The 24,597-nt window shown below is 42.3% G+C and overlaps 2 protein-coding genes across 2 annotated transcripts; both read left to right on the forward strand.

Moving 5' to 3' along the window:
- The first annotated feature begins 10,748 nt into the window (after nucleotides 1-10,748).
- LOC130499061 (uncharacterized) lies at nucleotides 10,749-12,191 on the forward strand. Its single transcript, XM_056992963.1, has 3 exons — nucleotides 10,749-11,770; nucleotides 11,859-11,921; nucleotides 12,188-12,191. The coding sequence occupies exons 1-3, from the start codon at nucleotides 10,749-10,751 to the stop codon at nucleotides 12,189-12,191; spliced, it is 1,089 nt and encodes a 362-aa protein (XP_056848943.1).
- Nucleotides 12,192-13,490: 1,299 nt separating this feature from the next.
- On the forward strand, nucleotides 13,491-15,764 carry LOC108831557 (uncharacterized). Its single transcript, XM_056992964.1, has one exon. The coding sequence runs from the start codon at nucleotides 13,491-13,493 to the stop codon at nucleotides 15,762-15,764; it is 2,274 nt and encodes a 757-aa protein (XP_056848944.1).
- The last annotated feature ends 8,833 nt before the right edge of the window (nucleotides 15,765-24,597 follow it).

The following is a 24,597-nucleotide window of genomic DNA, read 5'->3' on the forward strand; positions in this document are numbered from 1 at the left end:
GTTGTTCGATCGGTTTGGTCCCTTTCAGGCCGTCTTCCGGTCTTCCGCTGTTTTCTACGATTTTCTTTGAAAGAATGCTCCTACTTGGATGTCGAGTCTTTCGGAAGATCTTCGATCCATTGCTGAGCACATGGTGGCTTAAGATAACCATCACCGTTTTATACGAAGTCTTCCTGTCCGTTTGACGTCCTTACGGGTTTCTTTGAAATTTTGGAGCACGAAAAGGAGTTTTGTTTACGGGATCTCGGAAAGTCGCAAACACGGATTTCTGGCGACCCGGAGGCCTAGAACTTTATGCACGAAGACTAGCCGTCCGACTGTCCCGAGCCAGCACGGGGCTAGCCTCCCGGTGACCACGGCCAGAACGGGCGCTAGCCGCCGGTGGCCACGGCCAGCACGGGCTAGCCGCCCGGCGGCCACGGCCAGCACGGGCGCTAACCGCCGCGGCCACGGCCAGCACGAGGCTAGCCGCCCGGCAGCCACGGCCATCACGGGCGCTACCGCCGGCGGCCACGGCTAGCACGGGGCTAGCCGCCCGGCGGCCACGCCATCACGGGCGCTAGCCGCCGGCGCCCACGGCCAGCACGGGCTAGCCGCCCGGCGGCCACGGCCAGCAACGGGCGCTAGCCGCCGGCGGCCACGGCCAGCACGGGGCTAGCCGCCCGTGGCGGCCACGGCCACGTCCGAGTTGGCTGCTCGGTTCCTTCGGCGTGTGCGTGTTTTTTGCGTTTTTTAGTTTTCCGTAGGTTTTTCCTTGTGTAGAAAATGTTTTCTAGTAGTTGATTTCGAGATGATTAATCGAACTAATATTTTCCCGAGGTTTCTCGATTAACAATTAGTCTCTCGAGGTTGCTCTAACATTTTTCATGTTTTTCCGAGATTTTCGGACATCGATTTCGTCTGACCGATTTTTGACCCCAACAAGTTAGATAAAAAATCTCACACTCTCAAGTGTTTGATCCTCACCCACACAAGTGTTTCTCTCAGATTTATGGTGATCACACAAGTTTCTTCTCAGTGTTCTAAGAGAACAGATCAAGGAATCCCAATGGGCAAATCCAAGCAAGATCAAAGTGTTTAGGATAGAAAGATAAGAGATTTAAAGGGGAACCCGCCTTAACCACTCTCAAAGGCCGGATTTCTCTTCGGCCAGCAGGCTTTCTCTTCCACCACCACACCACAAACAAACAAACTTTGGAATTTCTTTTTTTTTTTTTTATAAACTTTTCTCTTTTTCTTTTTACAGCATAAACTTAGATTTTTTTTTAATAAATTATGGTGGTAATGAGGGGCCCGGGTCAAGAAAGTTAAGTAGAAGAAGAGTGTTTAAAGAAAATGAAGAGATGAGAAAATGAAATGATATAGAGTTACCGGAAGAGTGTCTCTGATACCATTTGATACACCCTAAATCTGATCACTCGTCCGGTTATGAAGAGATATGAACTCTGAAGAGAACTGATGGATTGATTGACGACACAATGGGTTGCGGAAGGACCAATGATACTGCATGGTGCTTGATGTTGCCTGATATGACTCACAGGTCCAACAAGGAAGCAAACTCGATCAGTTGCCGGATATGACGGCACCGGTTCCAACTAGAAAGAGGCGTTCGTTTGGAGCTACCACACCAAGAAACTAAAGTGTTCTCTAAGCAAAGAACAGAGAGTAAAAACTCAAATAAGAAGAAGAATTTCGTTGATGTTGCAATGAATGGACTACAATTTATAAAGTTTTGAGTCAAAGAAAAATAAAGAAAAGTGCAGAAAACAATGCATAGAAAACATAATTTGACTAGATCTAGTTCAAAGTGTGGAAAAGCAAGGAAGACTAGTCAAAGTGAGTATTCTGATGTTGACTAGTCCACATTCAGAAGATGTCTAGGTTCATGCTGGTCGTGCACACCATTCTGAGAAGGATACGGACACACGCGGGACGATCCACACATGTCTGAATTCGCGAGAACTGAACATCACCTGATTTGTACATGGCATAACTCCCTCATTTGAACTCCGTTTGATCTGATTCTTCTTCGAGGAGTTCCATAATTGAGTTGAGCACATTCTACAAGTGGTTTCAAGTGAGAAACGTCATGGTTTAGAAGATATTCTTCGAACAATGAACTTATATATGTGTAGCTTCTCGGGTGGGTTGATGGTCGAACCAGCTCGGAAGGTCGAACCAACTTGCTCAGCCTCGTCGGGTGAGTGTTAGTCCAGCTCAGCTCGTCCATGATAGTGTCAGTCCAGCTCACTTGAGTATTCAGCTCATCCAAGATTGCATAATCTGATGAGAAAACCTCGGCTAGGTCTAGCTGGTCGACAAGGTCACCATCTTGGGCCATGTCCATGAACCAGCAGGAAGGTGCTGGATTTTGGTGCTGCACAGGGGTAGCTCCTCCTATTTCGAAGGAGTAATCAAGGATCCTACTCCGATACACCTTTCATGGAAGAGATTGCTTCGGTGGAGATGCCACGAAAGTTCTCTTCCGAGCATAAGAGAGAATGAAGTACCGGAGACCCCGACAATCATATCGCCCAGTACAAGCAACGCATGCTAGCAGTGGCAATCCCTTGGGACGCACGGAAGCTACCATGTGCAAGGGATTCGGGTCAACTTTGACTGGCCCTGCTCTTCAATGGTACATCAACCTTCCCACCAAGTCCATCAAGTCCTTTGCAGGCTTTAGCGACAAGTTCGTGGAACAATTTGCTAGTAGTCGCAACCTAGAGAAGAACTCAGACGACCTCTATGAAGTCCTCCAGCATAGGAACGAAACCCCTTCGTACCTACATAGCACGCTTACAGAGAATGTTGCTGTTGTATGTATCCCTGAGTGCAACGCTGATTACGGCTATCTCAGCCTTCAAGTGTGGCCTCCTCCCAGAGGGAGATTTCTACAAAGAGCTGATCAAGTACAAGTGCAGGACTATGGAGGACATATTGTCTCGTGCCTGGGCTCAAGTAAGGTGGAAGAAGATGTTGTTAGTAGGGCCAAAGCGCGGTCCGAAGTACGATTAGAAGTCCTCAAAGTCAACTAGGAATGATCGTGACGAGCCCACACTCATCCCAAATCTGCTAGGGAGACTAGTAATCCGAGCAGGGGCAGGTACCAACATCTACCTCTGCCTAGGTCCGAGGGGGATGATGGTATCCACGTGGCCTGATATCTCTCATCTTGCGATATCCAAACCGGAACTGATCGGTGTCCTACGACAAATGGTTCCTCAAGTCAAGTGGCCTCCTAAGATGAAAGCCGCCAGAAGCTAATCGAACCCCAGCGATTGGTGCGAATTCCATAGTGACCATGGTCACACTACGGAGGATTGCATAGCCCTGAAGATGGAAATCGTCGAGCTCCTCAGAAAGGCTACCTGAGGGACTTCCTCTCGGATAAGGCCAAGAACCTTCTGAATAAGGAAGGTCCCGGTCTCCCTATCGAGGCAGCTCCCGCATTGCCACCACAACAAGACGGGTGATCCATGTCATCTCAGGCGGATTGGAGGTAAGCGGAATTAGCAGTGCCGCTGCCAAGAGAAGTACTCGCAACGCCAGGAACGGCCAAGAGGCTGAGGGTCCCAAGCACCTACTCCTCTGAACAGACGAGATCAGCTTCACTGCAAGGGAGCAGGAGAAGGTCCTTGCCCCTCAACACGACGCCCTTGTCATTTCACTTACCATAGCAAACTGCTTGGTCAAGCGAGTACTAGTGGATAATTGGAGCTCCAGCGATATGATCTTCCATTCGGCCTTCGCCGACCTAGGGTTGGAACCTACAACTCTAACTAGAAAGGCGACTCCCCTTGTAGGCTTCAGTGGAGAGGTCAAGCAAACCTTAGGGGAGGTCCTTCTCCCCGTGTACGCCAAGGGGATAAATCAAGCCACGAAGTTCCTAGTCGTCGATTGCCCCTCATCGTACAACGTGATACTAGGAAGGCCTTGGATCCACGACATGGAAGCCGTACCTTCGACTTTGCATCAGCTGGTCAAGTTCCCAACTCCCTGGGGCATTAAGGCGGTCAAGGGAGATCAAGAAAATGCTAGATCCTGCTACCAGACTACTTTAAAGGGAAGGACCCAAGTCTTATAGCAATTACAGAAGAAGCTTCCGGCCCCGCATACCGAAGAGCCGGAAGTGGAGGAAATGGATGAGGTTCCACCACAGAGGGGAACTCGAGCCGAAACTTAAAGATAGGTTCTAAGCTCCGGAAGGCCTGAGAAGGAGATTGGTCGACTTCCTAAGATCCAACTCCGATTGCTCACCTGGTACCATGAAGACATGCCTGGGATTGACCCTGATGTCATCAAGCATCAACTCAAAGTGGATCCAATGCATTCTTCCGTGAGACAGAAGAGGAGGAAGTTCGCCCATGAAAGGGACGAGATAATCAACGAAGAGGTCAAGAACCTACTGGATGCCGGATTCATACGAGAGGTGCATACCCCGAATGGTTAGCTAATGTAGTGGTCATCAGGAAGAAGAACAGGAAGTGGAGAGTCTGTATCGACTTCACGGATCTTAACAAATCCTGTCCTAAAGACTCCTTCCCCTTACCTCACATCGACAAGCTAGTCGATGAGACTGCTGGTCATCAGCTGATGAGTTTCATGGATGCATTCTCCGGATATAACCAGATCCTAATGCATCCTAACGACCAAGAGAAGACTTCATTCATGACCTCAAGGGGCATCTACTGTTACAAAGTCATGCCTTTCGGATTGAAGAACGCAGGCTCGACCTACCAAAGGCTTGTGAACATGATGTTCGCCGATCAGATATGACAGACCATGGAGGTCTACATTGATGATATGCTAGTCAAATCCCTGGACACCGAGAACCATATATCGCACCTTCAACAAGCCTTCACCACTCTCAGGAGGTATAACATGAAGCTGAACACTTCAAAGTGCTCGTTCGGAGTAAGCTCTGGAAAGTTCCTAGGGTACATAGTCACCCACAAGGGCATCGAAGCAAATCCAGAGCAGTTGAGAGCAATCCAGGTGATCCCTTCCCCTCGCAATTTCAAGGAGGTGCAAAGACTGACAGGAAGGATGGACCTTAAGGAGATGCAATCCGACAAGTCGCATGCCTTCTTCGAAACCTTGAAGGACCCCAAGGACTTCCAATGGACTGATAAATGTGAGCAAGCCCTATCCGATCTCAAATCCTATCTCACTATTCCACCTCCCCTCTCCAAACCCTTGGAAGGTGAGGTCCTATTGCTCTATCTGGCGGTATCAGAGCATGCAGTCAGTGCTGTCCTAGTAACGGAAGAAGGAAAGAAACAACATCCTATCTACTACGTGAGCAAATCCCTACTATACGCGGAGACCCGCTATAGTCACCTTGAGAAGTTAGCCCTCGCATTGGTCAACGTTGCTCGAAAGCTACGCCCTTACTTCCAGGCTCATCAAATCGTGGTGGTCACATCTCTCCCCATCAAAGCAGTCCTCCACAAGCCGGAAGTGTCTGGGCGACTAGCAAAATGGGCTATAGAGCTGGGGGAGTACGATGTGATCTTCCGGCCTGCAACAGCCATCAAATCGCAAGTCCTAACAGATTTCGTAGCCGAATTCTCTCCTGCCATGCTTCCAGCCTTGGAACAAGTGGTAAAACTTCGTGATAGCGAAGGGGAGAAAGGCGAGTGGACACGATACGTCGATGGGTCTAGTAACGTGAGGGGCGCAGGCGTGGGACTAGTCCTAACTTCCCCTACGGAGGAATCAGCCTCAAGGACCGTACGTTGCAACTTCAAAGCAACGAACAACGAGGCTGAATACGAAGCTCTAATAGCGAGGTTAACACTCGCCAAACAGATGGGAGTAGAAGACATCCAGGTCTTCAGCGACTCACAACTGATCATAAGCCAATTCCAAGGAGACTATCAGGCGAAAGATCCGAGTATGATCAGGTACCTATCTGTGGCTAAGCGACTACTCGATAGGTTCCGACACTGTAAGCTCACCCAGATCCCTAGGGAGCACAACTCCCAGGCCGTCGCTCTAGCTAATCTAGGGTCCGCCCTAGAAACTACCAGTCATATGAGCATCCCACTACTAGTACTCCAATGGCCCGCAACTGAAAAGGAGACGGAGCCTGAAGAAGTATCCGTAGTAGACGAAGGAGAGACATGGATGACTCCCATCATTAGCTATCTCAGGTACAGCACCTTGCCCGAAGATCGAGACGAAAGTCGAAAGATAAGGCGCCAGGCCGCAAGGTACTGTTTTCCGAGGGGAAACTGTACCGAAGATCCTTTTCAGGACCCTATCTACGATGTCTTACCCCTAGAGAAGCCGCCAGGATACTAGAAGAGCTTCACGAGGGAGAGAGCGGTTCTCACTCTAGTGGTCGAAGCCTGGTACTCAGAGCCAGAAGGGCTGGATACTACTGGCCAACCATGGCGAGAGATTCCCTCAAACAGGCCAAGCTCTGTAGTCAATGCCAGAAGCACGCACCAGTCTCCAACCTTCCACCAGAGAACCTCAAATCCCTAAGTTCCCCTTGGCCATTCCGAAAATAGGGCATGGACATCGTGGGGAAATTCCATATGGCACCGGGGCAAAAGGTCTTCCTCCTAGTCGTGACCGATTACTTCACGAAATGGATAGAAGCTGAAGCACTAGCCAAGATAACGGATCTCCAGATCAGGAAATTCCTATGGACTAACGTGATCACACGCTTCGGAACTCCCCAGGAGATCGTCACAGACAACGGACCCCAGTTCACAAGCTACAACTTCCGAAAGTTTTGCAAGGACTGGAACATCAAGCTTTCCTACTCAGCACTGTTGGACCATAAATCTGTCACCAAGATTTAGCACTAAATCCCTCCCGCCAAAAGAATAAGAAAACCGGTTAACGACTATTTTGGGTTAATCTTAAACGGGCGTGGAAGAACTCGTACTGCAACGTCGACCCGGAGAGCCCGTTGGACCTAGATTTGTACCAAATCACTCCCACTATAATTATATGATATTTAGATTACGTCAAAAGAGTTTGTTTATATTTCCTAATATCTAGGCTTCATGAGATCACAATAATGGGTCAAAACGAGACTTGTGGAGCACGTGTAACAAACAACCAATCGTCCTCCAATCCTATAAAAAGCCAAGGAGATGATCTTGGTAATTATCTTCTCCTTCTCCGATCTTGCACTGGATAAAAACAAGTTGATATACCATGGATTTTACTCATTTTTATCCATGATATATAAGTGTTTTATATACTATTTATTATGTATTGGATTCTATTTAGAGTATTTACAGGTTCAAGGACGATTTGGAGAAATATGGTGATTTTGGTGCCTTTTGGAGTCTTTCGCAATGCAGAACTGCATAGAGGCTTCATATATTTAGCTCTCGATGGAGACCTTCCCACCGTTGGATTTGTCCCATCCTTTGAAATAAGATATATCTTTGAGTTAGATTTCCAATGCCACCGGTTTGAGTTCAATCCAACGGTTAGATCGGAAGTTATGCCCATTTTACTGAAGAGTAGTCAGTCTGCCTCGCGAGAGAAGGCTGTCGAGAAGAGGATTGTATGTCAATCGACACAGCACACTGCATGTCGATCGACAGGGACATCAGAATGTGGGCTGAGTATATTTCATGATCTACTGAAGCCCAGGAGTCACCACAAAGTTACCAAAATACCCTTGACGATTAGAAACCCTATTTAAGCCACTGTTGACGGCTACGCTTTCTACGCTTTCTTTTGATTCATTGTTCTTAGTTTAGGAGAGAAGAGAGGAACTCCTTCAGAGTCCTCTTGGAACTCCTTTGGTTTTTATATCTATTCTATTGCAATTTCATCTATTCATCTATGATTTCTGTGACTACTATCATGTCTGAGTAGATCCACCTGTTAGGTTTAGGGTTCAGATAGGTTATAAGGGATTAGCCCCAAATATAGAATTTCTAAGTTGTGGTATTAATCATTGAAACTGTTCTTAATGCTTGTTCTTGAGTAATTAACCTGAACTTGATCATAAAATCATTAGGCACAACCGAGAGCTTGGTCTCTTATCTGACTTGTCTTCTCTGATCTAGGATTACTAGATAACAGCGAGAGCTGGTTTAGAAACCGTAGCGAACATATATTCAACCCGCGCATTAAGCCTACTAGAAGCGCGTCGATCGATATCCCGACAGGTGAATCGATCGACGGAGCGAAAGGTGTATCGATCGATACTCCTATAGAGTCATCGATCGACACTTTCTAATTGATCATCCCGACAGGTGAGATCATTGGATCTAGTAATAGACAACCTATACAACGAGAGTTGATATGTTATTCTTATAGTTGAGTTCTATAATATCATAATTTAGTATCTATATCATTATAATTCCAACCTGAATAGAAACCCTAGATCTAGCTACCATCCTTCCATAAAACAACTCTTAGTTACCTTCTGAACAACTGCCTTGTTCACTTTGCTTTCATTTATTTATTACATTCATATTTACTGCTTTATAACTGTTTGCCTAGTTTAATCTTAATATCTATAGTTTAGTGTGTGTCCTAGCTCTCTGTGGATTCGATCCCTAAGTACTACAATCGAACCTCTTATTTGAGAGAGCAAGATCACTTGTTAGGGTAATTTGAGTGATATCAAATTTGGCGCCGTTGCCTGGGAGCAAGGATTCGCCATTAGACTTGATTAATAGGTTTATTCTAGGTTTTATTTACTGTTTTAAGTTACTTACGAATTTTTTTTTTCTTGTTTTTCAGGTACATGCCAATTAGTACCAGAAGCAGCAAGGGAGAATTGCTTTTCTTCTCAGACCCAGCACGTTTGGAACGCTCAATCCGCAAAGAGAAACTCGCAGCATCGATCGATACCACTTGTACATCATCGATCGACACTTGTGAAAGAGAATTGATCGTCACATCATCTGCAACATCGGTCGATACCAATCTGCGAGCAACCATGAGCGAGATACTTGTGCTACAAAGGGATGAGAATGGGGACCTGCATGACCAGGATGGTCATCTGCGTAATGCAGCAGGTCAGAGACTTGATGCTCAGGGGACTGTAATCCCTAACTCCGATATTGATGCTACAGGAGCTGTTATACATGTAGATAAGAATGCTCGACAAAGGACACTGGCTGACTACAACCGTCCAGAGGAATACTATTTCAACAGATCCGCCATTCGTCTACCAGATATCCAGACACAGAATTTCGAGCTGAATCCAAAGTACTACACCCTCGTGGCACAGATCCCTTACTCTGGATTATCTCACGAGCATCCTATGGACCATCTAGAAAGGTTCGAGGATCTTATGGATGAAGTCCCTGAGGACTACTTGCTTTGCAAGCTCTTCAAATACTCACTTGTTGGAGAAGCTTTGCATTGGCTTAAGCAGCTACCACCAGGATCTCTTACATCCTGGACCGATATTCAAAATGCATTCCTGTGTAAATTCTTTGATGAATCACGGACTGAAGAAATAAGAGATAAAATTTGGACATTCTCTCAGGGACCTACAGAAGGCTTCAGAAGCTCTTGGGAGAGGTTCAGGAGCTACCAAAGGGACTGTTGATGAAGTTCTGAAATTGTATTGATGTGCAATATAATGTAATGCTGGACACTGCAAGCGAGGGGAACTTTAGAACAAGGACCCCAGAGGAAGCTCAGAGACTGATTGAGAGCTTGGCGTCCAGCACCAGTGTCAAAAATCTAGATATGCACAGGATAAAATCAGCTGTAAAGGATGACAACAAGATAATTGAGGCTGAGATTGGTTCTGTACATGAAGTCTCATTTGTGGAGCGCGCTATATACCAGGATGAGGATCAGTACAATTTAGAAGAGATGGAATTTATGCTAGAGGAGCGCTTGAAAGAACAGCAGGAGATCACTGGAGAGCTTAATCTCCATTTGAATTCTCTCTACAAAGAGGTGAAAGGAAAGATAGACATCATCGATACCCGTTTCAAGATGTTGTGCACCCAAGTTTCTCAGATTGAAAAAACTCTGAAAAATGATTTTTTTCTTCAAAGGAACGTCACTGTTCACTTCTGTACTGTTCACGCGGGTACTGTTCATCCGAGTACTGTTCATCGAGGCACTGTTCATCCCCGCATCGATCGATACTGTTCATCCCGTATCGATCGACATTGTTCATCACGACACTGTTCACCGAAATACTGTTCATCGCGACACTGTTCATCGCGATACTGTTCATCGCGATACTGTTCATCGCGATACTGTTCATCGCGGTACTGTTCGTCGTGACACTGTTCATCAAAAACTGTTCATCATGACACTGTTCATCCAGCAACTGTTCATCGGGATACTGTTCATCGTGACACTATTCATCCCGACTGGGAAGAGCAGCAGATGATTCCAGATGGGATAACTACTTTGGGGAAGTAATCAAACATGAGAAGTTGGAAGAAGAAGTCTTTTTAGTCGAAAGTTGCATGTCCATTGGTAGCTCGTACTTGTGTCGATCTACACCAGCAGCTGATCATCGATCGACACCACTTTTAGGTTCATGCAGTACTGTTCAAATTCAAAGCCACTCAGATTTCGCTGCCCAACACCCACATCCTCCCATCATGTACCATGCTAAAACATATGACGTCGAGCAACACAAACAAAACGGTATCGATCGACCTCCACGGGAAAGCATCGATCGACAGCGGCTCACTACAAATCTAGTGTGTTTACCAGACCCTTATGCCCACGTTTCGAATGCAACTCGTAACCCATCTCAGACGCCAGTTTGCTTAAAGACAATGGAGAAGACCAGACAGCAATCTGCAGATGCACCAGACCAAAAGCAATTGGCTCTAGTTGAAACTTCTTTCGTTGAGAGTGTCGATCGACGACATCCACTTGGTATCGATCGACACCAAATGAACGGACATGAACCTGTCATGGAACGGCAAGCAACAAAAGAAGTGATTCAGATTGGGATGAGGTCGAAAGCTAAGAAACTCTATGTTCCCAAACACCTGAGGAGAGAAGCTAACAAAGCTGAACTTGATGGATTTCACAAGAGGGTGAAGAGAGTTCCTAAGGGTATGACTTTTGAGGAAGCCTATTATAAGTACAGACTTGGTAATTTCTTCAAAGAGAGCAGAGAGACAGAAAAGGACATGGAGATATTATTCAACAAGGTCTGCCGTAAGCCTAAGAGGACTCTAAAGAAGGAACAAGATCCTGGAAAGTTTCTGGTTCCATGCTCTATAAATAACCACGATTTGCCAAACGCCCTCTGCGATATTGGATCTGCAGTGAGCATCATGGCTATAGACACTGCTGAAGTATTAGGATTAAAGACGGAACCTTCAAAAGATAGTTTTGCTTTCATTGATAACTCCAAAGCAAACTCAGCAGGCATGATCAGGAATGTTAAAGTGGATATAGGAGAATGCACTATTCCTGTGGATTTTCATGTCGTGGAGCTCAAATCAGGCAGGACATCTTCCCTTCTTTTTGATAGAGCCTTCATGGCTACAGTGGGAGCAGTTTGTGATCTTAAAAAGAATAGGATGTGCCTAACTAATGTTGATGAAAATGTCTTCAATGATCCTGTGGAGAAGAAGAAAAGTGAAGATTTGATTTCATACATAGAGATGTTTGAAGATCCAGCACCTCTAACATATGCAGATCGCGAGTTTGCAAAATCAGGATCAACATCGATCGACATTCAACTTTCAAGATCGGTCGACAATGAGCCTCACGAATCGACCGACACAGAGCCTTTAGAATCGATTGACAGCATCCAAATTTCAGAACAGAACGAGACTGAAAAGTCTAAGTCTGGGGGAAGACCTAGAAAGAGGAAGAAGAAAATGAAAAGGAATGTAGATGTATATTCTCTATCACTGGTCCCTTCTCAGTGTCAGGAGGAAAGTCTTGAGTGTAGAGTGCGCCGCAGAGGAGGTCCAGCTTCTTTTGCTAAGGTTAGAGTGCTATCTGATCCAAAACTGAGAGACAAAGGGGAAGCGTCTGCAAGAGCTTTCATCAACTGCATCAACCAAATGAGGAAGAGAGACACAGAAACTTGTTTTGGAGCAAGTTCACATCATCATCCAGATTAAATCAGACCTCCAAAAGTCAAGCTAATGACTAAAAATAAGCGCTGAGTGGGAGGCAACCCACTGTTAGGTTTGTTTTACATTTGGTTTTATTTTCATATACTACTGATTTTTGTTTCTAATTATTGCAGGTAAAAAAAAAAAAGAGATGAACAGTACGCCCGACACTGTAGCAACAGTGCCGAGTGACACTGTAGCGAGGACATCGATCGATACTGTAGCAAGCAAATCGATCGACACTGTAGCAAGCAAATCGATCGACACTGTAGCAGAGTTACTGTAGCAGAGTTACTGTAGCAGAATCACTGTAGCAACGCTACTGTAGCAGAGTCACTGTTCATCCGAAAAAAAAATATAATAATTTGGTTTTATATTTATCTATTACTGTTTGTTTTAGTGTTTTATATATTAGGTAATCAAAAGGAAGGATCCAAGGAAGAAACGTGATCTACCAACATCGACCTATGGCGCAGCATTGGTTGACAGAGCATTAATAGCATCGATCGATCGCCACTTAATTGTGTTGATCGATAGAGCATCAAGAGTATCGATCGCCACTTAACTGTGTTGGTCAATATTCACATCAAAGTTGGTATACTGTTTTTCCTTGTTAATTATTGTCCTTATGATTTATTCTTGAAAAAATTGGTAAAAGGCAACAAAAAAACAACTACATTGTCCCTTTAACATAAATCCTTTTTTGGTCAGATTTGGACTCATATACCCCTAGTCAACTTCAAAAATTCATATCAATTATTTTAAGAGTCAGAAAATATGAAAATTTATACAAAAATATACATAAACATTGAACAATCATAGGAAAATATTTTGGTTGACTAAATATTAATGGAAAAAATTTCATATTTTGATCTACGGACAACAGAAAACAAAATCTACCATCTACGGCTTGGTAGACTGCTATTTCGGTAAACTACGTACGTATCTAGCAGAAGTAAATTTTAAAATCTACAGCTTATTCAGTCCTCTACTACGGTAGAAAGTATAAGTTACGGTTTTGCCTACGATCTGAACTACGGTAGATGTCATCAAGTATTGTTTCCTATATATCTACGGGAGAGGTATCACAGAATCTGCCTAATACTAATAATCTACCGCTGTAATGTTTTGTTATCTACTACAATAATGTATCCTACTGCTGCCGGATTATACCTTCTACCATCGTATCTACCATCGCATCTATAATCTACGAGAAGCAGAATACGTATTCTACCAAATTCGGAATATTTACATATTCCTTAAATTTCTCCAAAATCAGTTAAGAAAATATTTGTAAATATATTTTTTTCCAAATTTCATGTCTTACCTAAAGTAATTATTTTAAAAAAAGAAACGTGATCTCTCTTCTTCTTCACACGTTCTTGCGTGAAGTGGAAAACCATCCCAAAAAAAAAATTGAATCTGTAGTTGAAAAACATGCATATCTATGCCTCTTGTGGGGTGTGGAAATTTGATCCCAATAAAGGATGGGGATTTGCTGTTGATAAAGAACGAGGTAGAGTACTGGCTGTGGAATTGACAAGTTCCTTTGAAGATCTAAGGAAGACAGCTTTTGAGGACTTTGGAATTGACCAAAACGAAGTCGAGCTTGAGTTAAGCTACTTACCTATGGAGTTGATAAGCACCATAGACTGTCCCCCAGTTATCATTGAGAATGATCGACAACTCAAAAAATTTCTTACATATGTACGTGGAAAAGCTTCTACAAGGTTGTGTGTGTCTATTTCACCTCTCAATGGAAACATCGACAACATTGAGGTTGATAAGGAGCAACCTCAATCGCCTTCCAGAGAGCAAGGTGAGCCATCCTCGTTTTCACCCGGAGATCACATCGGTAGTTCATCTGAATCAAGCAATGATGCTGAAGACTATGGTAACTCGAACGCCTCAGAAGAAGATGGAGGTGTTGACTTAAGTGCAAAAGAAGACGATAGGGGGAAAAGTGTTCGGTTTTCTTTGGTGGATGTTGTAAAGAAGGGTGAAACTTTTCAAAACAAAATGAAGTTGAAAGCAGCACTCGAAATGTCAGCAATGAAGCATAGCTTCGACTACAGAGTTGTGAATTCGGACATAAAACTGTGGTATATTAGATGCATTGACAACCGTTGCAAGTGGAGTGTTCGTGCTGAGGGGTTATCAGGATCCACATATTTCATCATAAAAAAATATATAGCGGATCATACATGTGCTGCGTCGAGTATGAAAAATGGTGGTCGGACAGCTTCTGCAAAAACTATTGGCACTCTAATAATGCATAGGTATGATGGTGTGAAAGAAGGTCCCAAAACTAATGATGTCATACAGATTATGAGAATGGACCATGGATGCGAGATATCTAAATCCTTAGCATGGGATTCTAGTGAGTTTGCAATTAGTGTGGTCAGAGGTATTCCAGAGAAGAGTTTTGGAAAAATTCCGAGGTACTTGCACATGCTCAAAGAAGCTAATCCAGGAACACACACGTTTTATGAAACCGATGTTGATGGTAAATTTCGCTTTCTCTTCGTTTCGTTTGGGCAATCACTCCGAGGTTTTCACAGGTCCATGCGAAAAGTTCTTGTTGTCGATGGGACCTTTTTGAAGGGCAAGTACAAAGGGGTATTACTTGCTGCTACAGCTTTAGATGGAAACTCTAACTTGTATCCTGTTGCATTTGCCGTTGTGGACTCGGAAAATGACCGTTCATGGGATTGGTTTATGAGACAGCTAAAGCTTGTTGTTGCGGACGAGCGTTCTCTAGCTTTTATATCAGACAGAAATACCTCTCTTTGCAAGGCGATTGAGAATGTTTATCCTCTTTCTCAACATGGCATTTGCATTCACCATCTGTTGAATAATGTGGTCAAACATTTTAGAGGAAAGGGATTGGTTGCATTGATTGCAAAAGCTTCTAAAGCTTATAGAGTTGTTGATTTTCAGCAGAGATTCCAAGCTGTTTGCAATATTAGTCCAGCTATTGGAAACTATTTAACGGAAGCTGAGATTTCAAAGTGGGCTCGCTGTCAGTTTCCAGGATTCAGGTACGACATCAGGACGACAAACCCGGCTGAATCAATAAACTCTGCTTTGCGCACACCAAGAGAGTATCCTGTAATTCTGTTGTTGGATAGCATCAGAGAAATGTTGACACGTTGGTTCTTCGAACGTCGGACACTGAGCAGGAAGCATACAAAACCATTAACTGTTGCCATCGAGAAGAAGATAGATAGGCGGATTACGAAGGGTAAAACGTTTCTTGTCCAACCAATTAACGAGCATCGTTTTTTGGTTCGTGGAGATACAATCGACTGCCTGGTTGATCTAGACAGACGGACTTGCTCATGTGGGAAACATGACTTGCTAAAGATTCCATGTAGACACGCTATCAAGGCTGGTTTAACAGTTGGCCGAGCCCCATCTTCCCTTACGGATGACATGTACACTACTTCCACTTGGAGAACAGCTTATGAGGAAACTATTAATCCAATAGGTTTTCCTGAAGATAGTTGGATTGTTCCAGATGATGTTCGAAATGCTAATGTGCTACCTCCTGAATCAAGAAGAGCAGCAGGAAGGAGAAGAAAACGAAGGTATGAGACAGTTGAAGACAAGCTCCGTTCATCGCAAGGAACTCAACAAAAAAAGAAGCGCAGATGCAGTCGATGTGGCGAAGAGAATCATAACAGGGCTACATGTGACAGAGCTATTTAATCATGTCGTTTTTAATTTTCTTCTTTTCATTATGGACCTAGTTTCTCGATTTATTGGTGTTTTGATTTTCGTTTTGGATTGTCTTGTTCTTCGTTATGGTATTTGATATTACACATGTTATCACATTCACATCATTACTTGATTATTTGCTTCGTATGTTTCTGCAATTTTTACTGGTTTCTGCAATATTTAGTGGTTTTAGCCATGTCGTTGTCAAATGAAGTCATCAACTGTGAACTCAAACAATAAGTCATCAACTGTGAACTCAAGCTAGCTTTAACCATAAATCAAACAATAAGTCATCAATTGTGAACTGAAGCTAGTTTTAAAAACAGAGAAATCAAACAATAACTGCAAACTTAAGAGAACAACCATAGCCACTCTAGCTTCATCTCTTAGCTGGAACTTGCTCAAACAGTAAGAGAATTCCATATCCCTACGATTGCTCCTACAACAACCATAGCCACTGTCGCAATCTTCAGCTTCTGTTTCATCTCTTTTTCAACTCTAGCAATCTCCAAGTTCACCTTCTCTTTGAGTTTTTGCGACACCTCATGTTCAACTCTAGCAATCTCAGACTTCACTTTTTCCATAACCCTTTCTTCAAAGTTTGTAAGCCCTTGAGCAACCCTCTCATGTTTCGCATCCACCGACGCAATGAGGTTCGTTCTTGAAACAAATACATCATGGCGTCCATGTCCTGAAATGGACAATACAAAACTGTTAGTAATGAGAATCAACAACTTAATTCAATCTGCAAAATAACCAGGTCTGAGCTAAACTTACGTAGTTCTTGAGCCAATGATTAGGCCCAATTATACGGGCAGCTAACTCTGCATCAAATTTAGATGGTCCAATCTGAATTGCTCTATAAAGAAGAAGCATTATTGTGAAGATGTTTATTACCCAGAATTAAGAAAAAATAAATAAAAGCAGACAAGACAATAGTACTTACTTGAGATTCAAGATCCATTCAGTTAATTTGGACCATTTTTCTTCTGGAATATAAACCAATGCATAGTCGCTATCTTTGCAACGGGTGGGATCATCAATATCAGTCAAGAATGGAGGCTTTGAGTTCTGTGGCCGGAAATAAGTCAATGGTGTAGTGAAAGCATCATGGTCTTCGGATTGCTTGTCTTGAGAAGGATCAAATCCTTTAACATTTGACTCTTGTGTAAGGTTGCCTACTGTCTTCTGTAAGTGCTCTTGGGTCCCTAAATTTTCATCTAAGGAGCTAAATAAGCTGCCATACACATCAGACAAGTCCGCATCCTAGTCATAAACACACAGAACACGAAATTAATACTTCTTAAAACATATGTATTACAACAGGAACATCATCCTTAAAATAATATTACAAACAAGACAGAAAACATCATCCTTACATCATTATTACACACAGACAACGAAACATCATCCTTATATTAATATTACAAACCGCAAGAACAAGAAAAATACATGAGAAAATATCTATTTCTTGTTTACCTTCGTCTGATACCTTGTCTTAGCAGCAGTTGCAGGCCCACCAGTTTGAGAAGAAACCAGAGCTTTATTGCGTGATGGAGCAGAAGCTCGACTGCGGGAAGTACCAGGAGCAGTCGGAGGAGCACTACCAGGAGCAGGATCAGTAGACGCCGGAGTAGGAATATAACCACGACCAGGAGGGCCACTAGATGTCGTAGCAGCAGTAGGAGTGTGAGTATAAGCCAGAATACCAGACGGAACACCAACCTGAGGCTGAGATGAAAGGATCTTCTCCTCTAATTTCATAAACCGGTCATCAATTAACTCACGGACCTCCAACCCTAAGGCAGTAAAAGACGACTTGAACATATCCTGTATATATGACTTAATTTCCTCTTCAAGATCTTTGTATTTGTCGGCTGATCTTTGGCAAAGTAACTTCTTCTTCCTTGACTGTGCACCAATATCCTGATACTGGTTCTTTCTCTTCTTCGCAGGAGACACATGGGCAGCTTCTATTTCTTCTTCCACTCGAGAATCACTTGTTTCTCCAGCTTCTTCTTCCTTTGAACCATCATCCTCAGAAATGCATGTATATGTTGTACAGTTTCCTGAAAACCCCAAACATGCTTACTCTAGTCATACTTCTGTCTGTACATGTCAATGATCAGATCGACCCTTTCGTCCTTCATCTCATCCTGTCGTTCAAAGCCAGCATCAACAATGATATTGCAATTCCCCGTTGAAGAGATGTATGGAAACACATCACCCTACAAAACAAACAAAGTAAAAAAGTTAGACACAAACATTAACAATCATGAAATTCAATCACATTACTTAAAGGAACCAGAACTTACAGTGGATGGAAAATTAGACTCAATGCTAGTAATATCATCGTAGGAAACCATAGCAGATCCTTTCCAGTTACTGCATCTCATGCTAGTGACACCTTCTTCGAGCTTCTTACCCACAAGAGACTCGATGTCTGGAATAGCCTCCATCAACCAAATTTGAAGTGCATACGAGAATCCATCTATGACATAACTGTTCTGCGTCTTCACTTTATCCCTAGCTGCTATGATGGAAGTAACTAGCGCATCAAAAGAGTGAAGACCCCACGGATATTTCCTCATCTTCTCGAAATCCATCACCAGCTTGATGTACTTGTGTGGGATGGCAACCCTCTCATCCTTCGCCATTAATAAACCAACGATCACACACAAATATACCATCCTCAGCCTATCGATACGAGACCACGTATTACAAGCCTTCAGATTCTTCTTCCTGATATCTAGTAAGCAAAATTTATCTTTTCTCCTCAGCAACTTACTCCAAAGCCCTTTGTCATCTTTCCAATTATCAATCTCCAAGTCAGGCTCGTCGTCTATGTATTTCAGACCAGTGACCGCATGGAATTCTTGCATTGCAAATCTGAGAGGCCTCCTAGCAAAGTGGAACCACAACTCATGGCGCTTTGCGGTCAGAAGCTTCTTACAAACGAAGCTGTGGATCACTCTCCCCGAGTACTTAAGCTTGTGCACATAGATGGCTATAACCTGAGCAAACAGCGGAACACCCAACACGTCATTGTACTCTGCTTCCACATACTTCTCCACCTTCTTAAGTATGGAAGTTCGACAAGTGTTGTTGACCTTCTCAACTTGTGTTTCAGTTCCCTCTCTGAATAGGCATTTAGGCAACTGATCCATCGTCATACATGTGAACAATTAAACAAATACAATCAACAACACAAACAAAAAAAATGCTTGAAACTTTACTAACTAGCCGATCAAAAACATGAAAAAGATTTAAACTATGATAACATAGACACCTAAATGAGTAACACAAAGTATCTCAACTAAAATCTATACTTACGAAGCGCAAACTATGATAAAGAAAGACTGAAAATTTTTAAAAGAAAGATATGAGAAACAAGTCACAAGTTCTTATACAAACCTGAAAAGCTCGAGGTGTCAGAGAACAATGTAAAAAGAAACAAATACAATCACCACAATCAATATTCATGCTACTTTTATTCATAAAACAATCGTCCAAATACAGACATTCTAGTGAAAAAAATTCCAACAAAATCACCTAAGCCATACACTCAATGAAACCACATACTTTTACAAGCTTTATAGATGTCAAAACCCAATCAAATAACTAACAAAGTTGCCTCAATGTCACGAGAGAAACCTACAGTTCGAAGAGATCGGTTGCGACAAACCAAAATTCAAAAAAGTATGTGACTTTGAGTAGATACAATCCTAAATCATTCACAGAAACTAAAATCAACACTTATCACAGTCAAGCTATGATTACAAAAGCTCATGTAAAAGATACAAAGACATGCAAAAGAAAAATCAAAAACAAACCTCAATGTCTTGATTGATTGACTTTAAACTGGAAATGAGAGAGTACATTCACAGAGCGGCGAGGCACGAGCTTCAGTTATTGGTGAGGTACGACTTCAGTTGCTTTCAGCTAAGTGAAGCGGCGAATGAGACTCCGATTAGGAAGACGAAGAACACCGGCGGAGTCTTAGAGGGCAAAAGGAACAGCGGCGACCGAGAGCTTTGACAACCCGATGACTAAGGAGGAACACCGACGACGGCGAGCTCCTGAAATCGTCTTCTCCTCTATCGCCCAGGGAGAAGATGAAATTAGGGTTCTAAACAAATCGATTATCCCCTTTTCCCTATTTACTATCTCTTTTTCTTTTTTTTTACCTTTTTCTTTTTTTTTACTTTTTTACTTTTAACATTTTTTTTTACGTTTTTACTTTTTTACCTTTTTTACTTTTTTTACTCTTTTAAAATAAAAAAATACAAAAAATGTTTTAAACTTAAATTAGGGGCTTAATTGGGTTTAAAAAAATATTATGTTAAGTGGACAACTTCTTGTTCATATTATAGTATATGGACAATCTACTAATCCTTTTAATGTACTTTCCCAATTTTCCCTTTATTCTTTCACCAATCTTAGACTATATAACACTGGTAACAGTGTTGTTTACGTCTGGGGGAGGTCGTACTAATATTATAATTTAGATTAGTTATTTAGAATAGGGACCCGAGTAAACGATTGCCATAATATCGACCGACGAGAAGAAGTCGATATCGATCGACATAACCAAATCTGCCACGACCGATGACAACACATTTACATCGATCAACGTCTACTCCGGTCAGGTATTTTGTTCTAACTTGTTAAATTGAGTACTTATGGTTTATTTCTCACCAATCTCCGACTTGATAACACCATTATAATGAGTATGGGGGAGGTTCTCCTGATATTGTGTTTTAGTTAGTGAAAAAAAAAATTGAAAAACAGATCCAAGTGTAGACGATTGCTCAGCACATCGCCCGATGAGACCAGCTTGATATCGATCGCCAGCACTTCATATCAAACGATCGATTGTCTCTTCATTGTGTCAAACGATCTCTCTAACCATCGATCAATGAGACCATGTCGATATCGTTCGACAGCGCTTCATCTTCAACAATCGATTGATACTTCATTGTGTTGATCGACACAGACATCGGCGAGCTGGTATATCGTTCTAACTTGTTAACTTTCGTAATTATGCTTTATGTTTTTCATACCACCGACTGTGTTACATGGGACAGTGTAATTTAAGTCTGGGGGGATTACTAATGGTTATTTACTTTATGTGTCTTATTTAAAATATGTTTTCAAAAAAAAAAGTTTTTATTGAGTCAAGAAGGGTATATAATCTTAATCGATTTATTACTTGTCATCTAACCACTCTTTAGACCAGTCTTAGATTTACTGACTGCAGAAGTACTAGAGATACTAAAGTGGATAAACCTGTCAACTATGTTTGCACTTGCTGAGATTGTTTAAAGGAACCAAAGCTGACATCCAACCTAATTTGACATGATTTGCTTGTTTTGGGGCTTGGTATACATAGGATCGGATTCCTCTTACAAGTCTGGAAGGTAAAAAGTCTGTGTGTCTCTGGTTCTCTTCCTTCTCTCTCTTCGGCATCTCAAGATCTAAGTTTATAAAGGAAAGATTGATATGATTTCTTGAGAGGCAGAGGGATAGGTAAATTACCTGCGATCCCATTATTCTAAATCTCAAGGATGATCACACATTGTGGAAACGAGGGATAGGTAAATTACCAGAGACCCCATTATTCGCTACACTTTGTCAAAAAAATGTATGAATTACAAATGCAAATGTCAATGAGATAGACTAGATGACTTTTGTGGCATCGAAATCTGTTGAATTTGAAACTAATAAGATATTCAGAGAAGAGAGAATAGGGGAGAAAGGGATCAGAGAAGACTACCTGTGTGTTCAGAAACTTGTTTGAGTTGAATCCACGTGTCCTTTGATCGATACTCCCAAGGTAAAGCCTACACTTTTATTTTTATGCAAGAAATGAGGTTAGTAGAGGGGATTGTCAGACATGATCTGCTAGGTTGTGGAACTAGTGGAATTTGGTTGCTATACTAGGATATTGTATAATGTGCTTCTAAGGTTAGGATGTTTAATGATTTGGTTTGCATTACTAGAGAGATGATGAACTGAGTTTTTAAAATCCTTCGAGTCCCTGCTGTTTTCAAACCTCTTTCAGAGAGACTGTCCGTTGGTTTTGCTTGAGGACAAGCAAAAGGATAAGTCTGGGGGAGTTGATATACCATGGATTTTACCCATTTTTCCCATGATATATAAGTGTTTATATACTATTTATTATGTATTGGAGTCTATTTAGAGTATTTACAGGTTCAGGGACGATTTGGAGAAATATGGTGATTTTGGTGCCTTTTGGAGTCTTTCGCAATGCAGAACTGCATAGATGCTTCATATGTTTAGCTCTCTATGGAGACCTTCCCACAGTTGGATTTATCCCATCTTTTAACACAAGATATAGCTTTGCGTCAGGTTTCCAATGCCACCGGTTTGAGGTCAATCTAACGGTTAGATCGGAAGTTATGCCCATTTTACTGAAGAGTAGTCAGTCTGTCTCGCGAGAGAAGGCTGTCGAGAAGAGGATTGTATGTCGATCGACACAGCAAACTGCATGTCGATCGACAGGGACATCAGAATGTGGGCTGAGTATATTTCATGATCTACTGAAGCCCAGGAGTCACCACAAAGTTACCAAAATACCCTTGACGACTAGAAACCCTATTTATGTTATTTCTAAGCCACTGTTGACAGCTACACTTTCTACGCTTTCTTTTGATTCATTGTTCTTAGTTTAGGAGAGAAGAGAGGAACTCCTTCAGAGTCCTCTTGGAACTCCTTTGGTTTTATATCTATTCTATTGCAATTTCATCTATTCATCTATGATTTCTGTGACAACTATCATGTCTGAGTAGATCCACCTGTTAGGTTTAGGGTTTAGATAAGTTATAAGGGATTAGCCCCAAATTTAGAATTGCTAAGTTATGGTATTAATCATTGAGACTGTTCTTAATGCTTGTTCTTGAGTAATTAACCTGAACTTGATCATAGAATCATTAGGCACAAGCGAGAGCTTGGTCTCTTATCTGACTTGTCTTCTCTGATTTAGGATTGCTAGATAACAGCGAGTGCTGGTTTAGAAACCCTAGCGAACATATATTCAACCCGCGCATTAAGCCTACTGGAAGCGCGTCGATCGATATCCCGACAGGTGAATCGATCGACGGAGCGAAAGGTGTATCGATCGATACCCCTATAGAGTCATCGATCGATACTTTCTAATTGATCTTCCCGACAGGTGAGATCATTGGATCTAGTAATAGATAACCTATACAACGAGAGTTGATATGTTATTCTTATAGTTGAGTTCTATAATATCATAATTTAGTATCTATATCATTATAATTCCAACCTGAATAGAAATCCTAGATCTAGCTACCATCCTTCCATAAAACAACTCTTAGTTACCTTCTGAACAACTGTCTTGTTCACTTTGCTTTCATTTATTTATTACATTCATAATTACTGCTTTATAACTGTTTGCCTAGTTTAATCTTAATATCTATAGTTTAGTGTGTGCCCTAGCTCTCTGTGGATTCGATCCCTAAGTACTACAATCGAACCTCTTATTTGAGAGAGTAAGATCACTTGTTAGGGTAATTTGAGTGATATCACAAGAGCACTACGCTCCAGAGAAAAAGACCCACGCATCCACTCTTCCCCCATTCTCATAAAGGAGGAGCTCGTACTCATGAGCTCGAGACCGCGAATAAATAGACCGATGTTCCATTAATCAAATACATACTGGTATCTCGAGGCGTTGAGAGTAATCCTTCCTTTGATACAGCCATCAACGTCGACTCAGAGATATGTCCTCTTTATGATCATTACATTAAGTTATAGACACTTTTATGTTTGATCAAGAGCTATGACTGTTCACATGAAACCCGATCTTACAAGATCGTGATCAGTCAATCCGAGATCCCTAACTCATCATTCCTCACCCATAAACAATGTCCGTCAGCGAGACCGACGGACCCGACGTCTTGCTCGAGACCGATGAACCCGACGTCTCTCTCAAGACCGATGAAATCGACATCTCTTTCGAGATAATTTTAACCGAACTACGTTTAGACTTGATCCCTTGACGGGTACGTAGGCAGCTCGATCCCGAGTTCAGTCACGATCTTCTTTCTCCCGATATCTCTATGTAATTCGATCTTTCGAATATAGTCCATTTTTGTCAACTCATACCTGACTACATCGTTGTGTTCTGAGGATATTGTTGCCCACATCCTTTTTCTTTCCCAGTTTACATCTCAAACACTATCAAATATTTAGTGTAGATTTTAGGATCTACATTTTGGCGCTGACTGTGGGGAAGAGAAACGAAAAACATACTTGATAGGAACCCGATCTAAGGCTTGTAAGCACGAAAATGGATCCATCTCATATGGTGTCCGGTACCGTAACAAATGAGCAATAACATCACGATGACATCGATCTTACTAGATCATAACTAGAAACGGAACACGAGATTCAATTCTGACTTCAACCAAATCGAATCTCTGTTACTGATAAAACTAATTCATCTCGCCGAGTTACACCAATAACATTCTCAAAACCGTAGTAGGCCAACGACGAGTTCTGACAGCCCGACCTCCCGAGTTTGGGTCCAGTCAAATGATCGCCAAACACGAGAAAGTTTGTTAACCGAACAGATTCATCAAAGCAAATTAGCTCAACAAGACTTCTCTTTGAAGGATGAAGACGATCATAAACAAACAAGAAATATATTATTATCATTTCATGATAGTGACGATATTCTTCCATGGAGAAAAGAATAATAGAATTCTGAATACAATAAAAAAGAGACAGCTCTTGTCACCATCTCCACACGTGCTCTTCCCATGAGGCGTGAAAGGTC

Source organism: Raphanus sativus, chromosome 8 (assembly GCF_000801105.2).
Source record: "Raphanus sativus cultivar WK10039 chromosome 8, ASM80110v3, whole genome shotgun sequence".
Classification (NCBI taxonomy): Eukaryota; Viridiplantae; Streptophyta; class Magnoliopsida; order Brassicales; family Brassicaceae; genus Raphanus; species Raphanus sativus.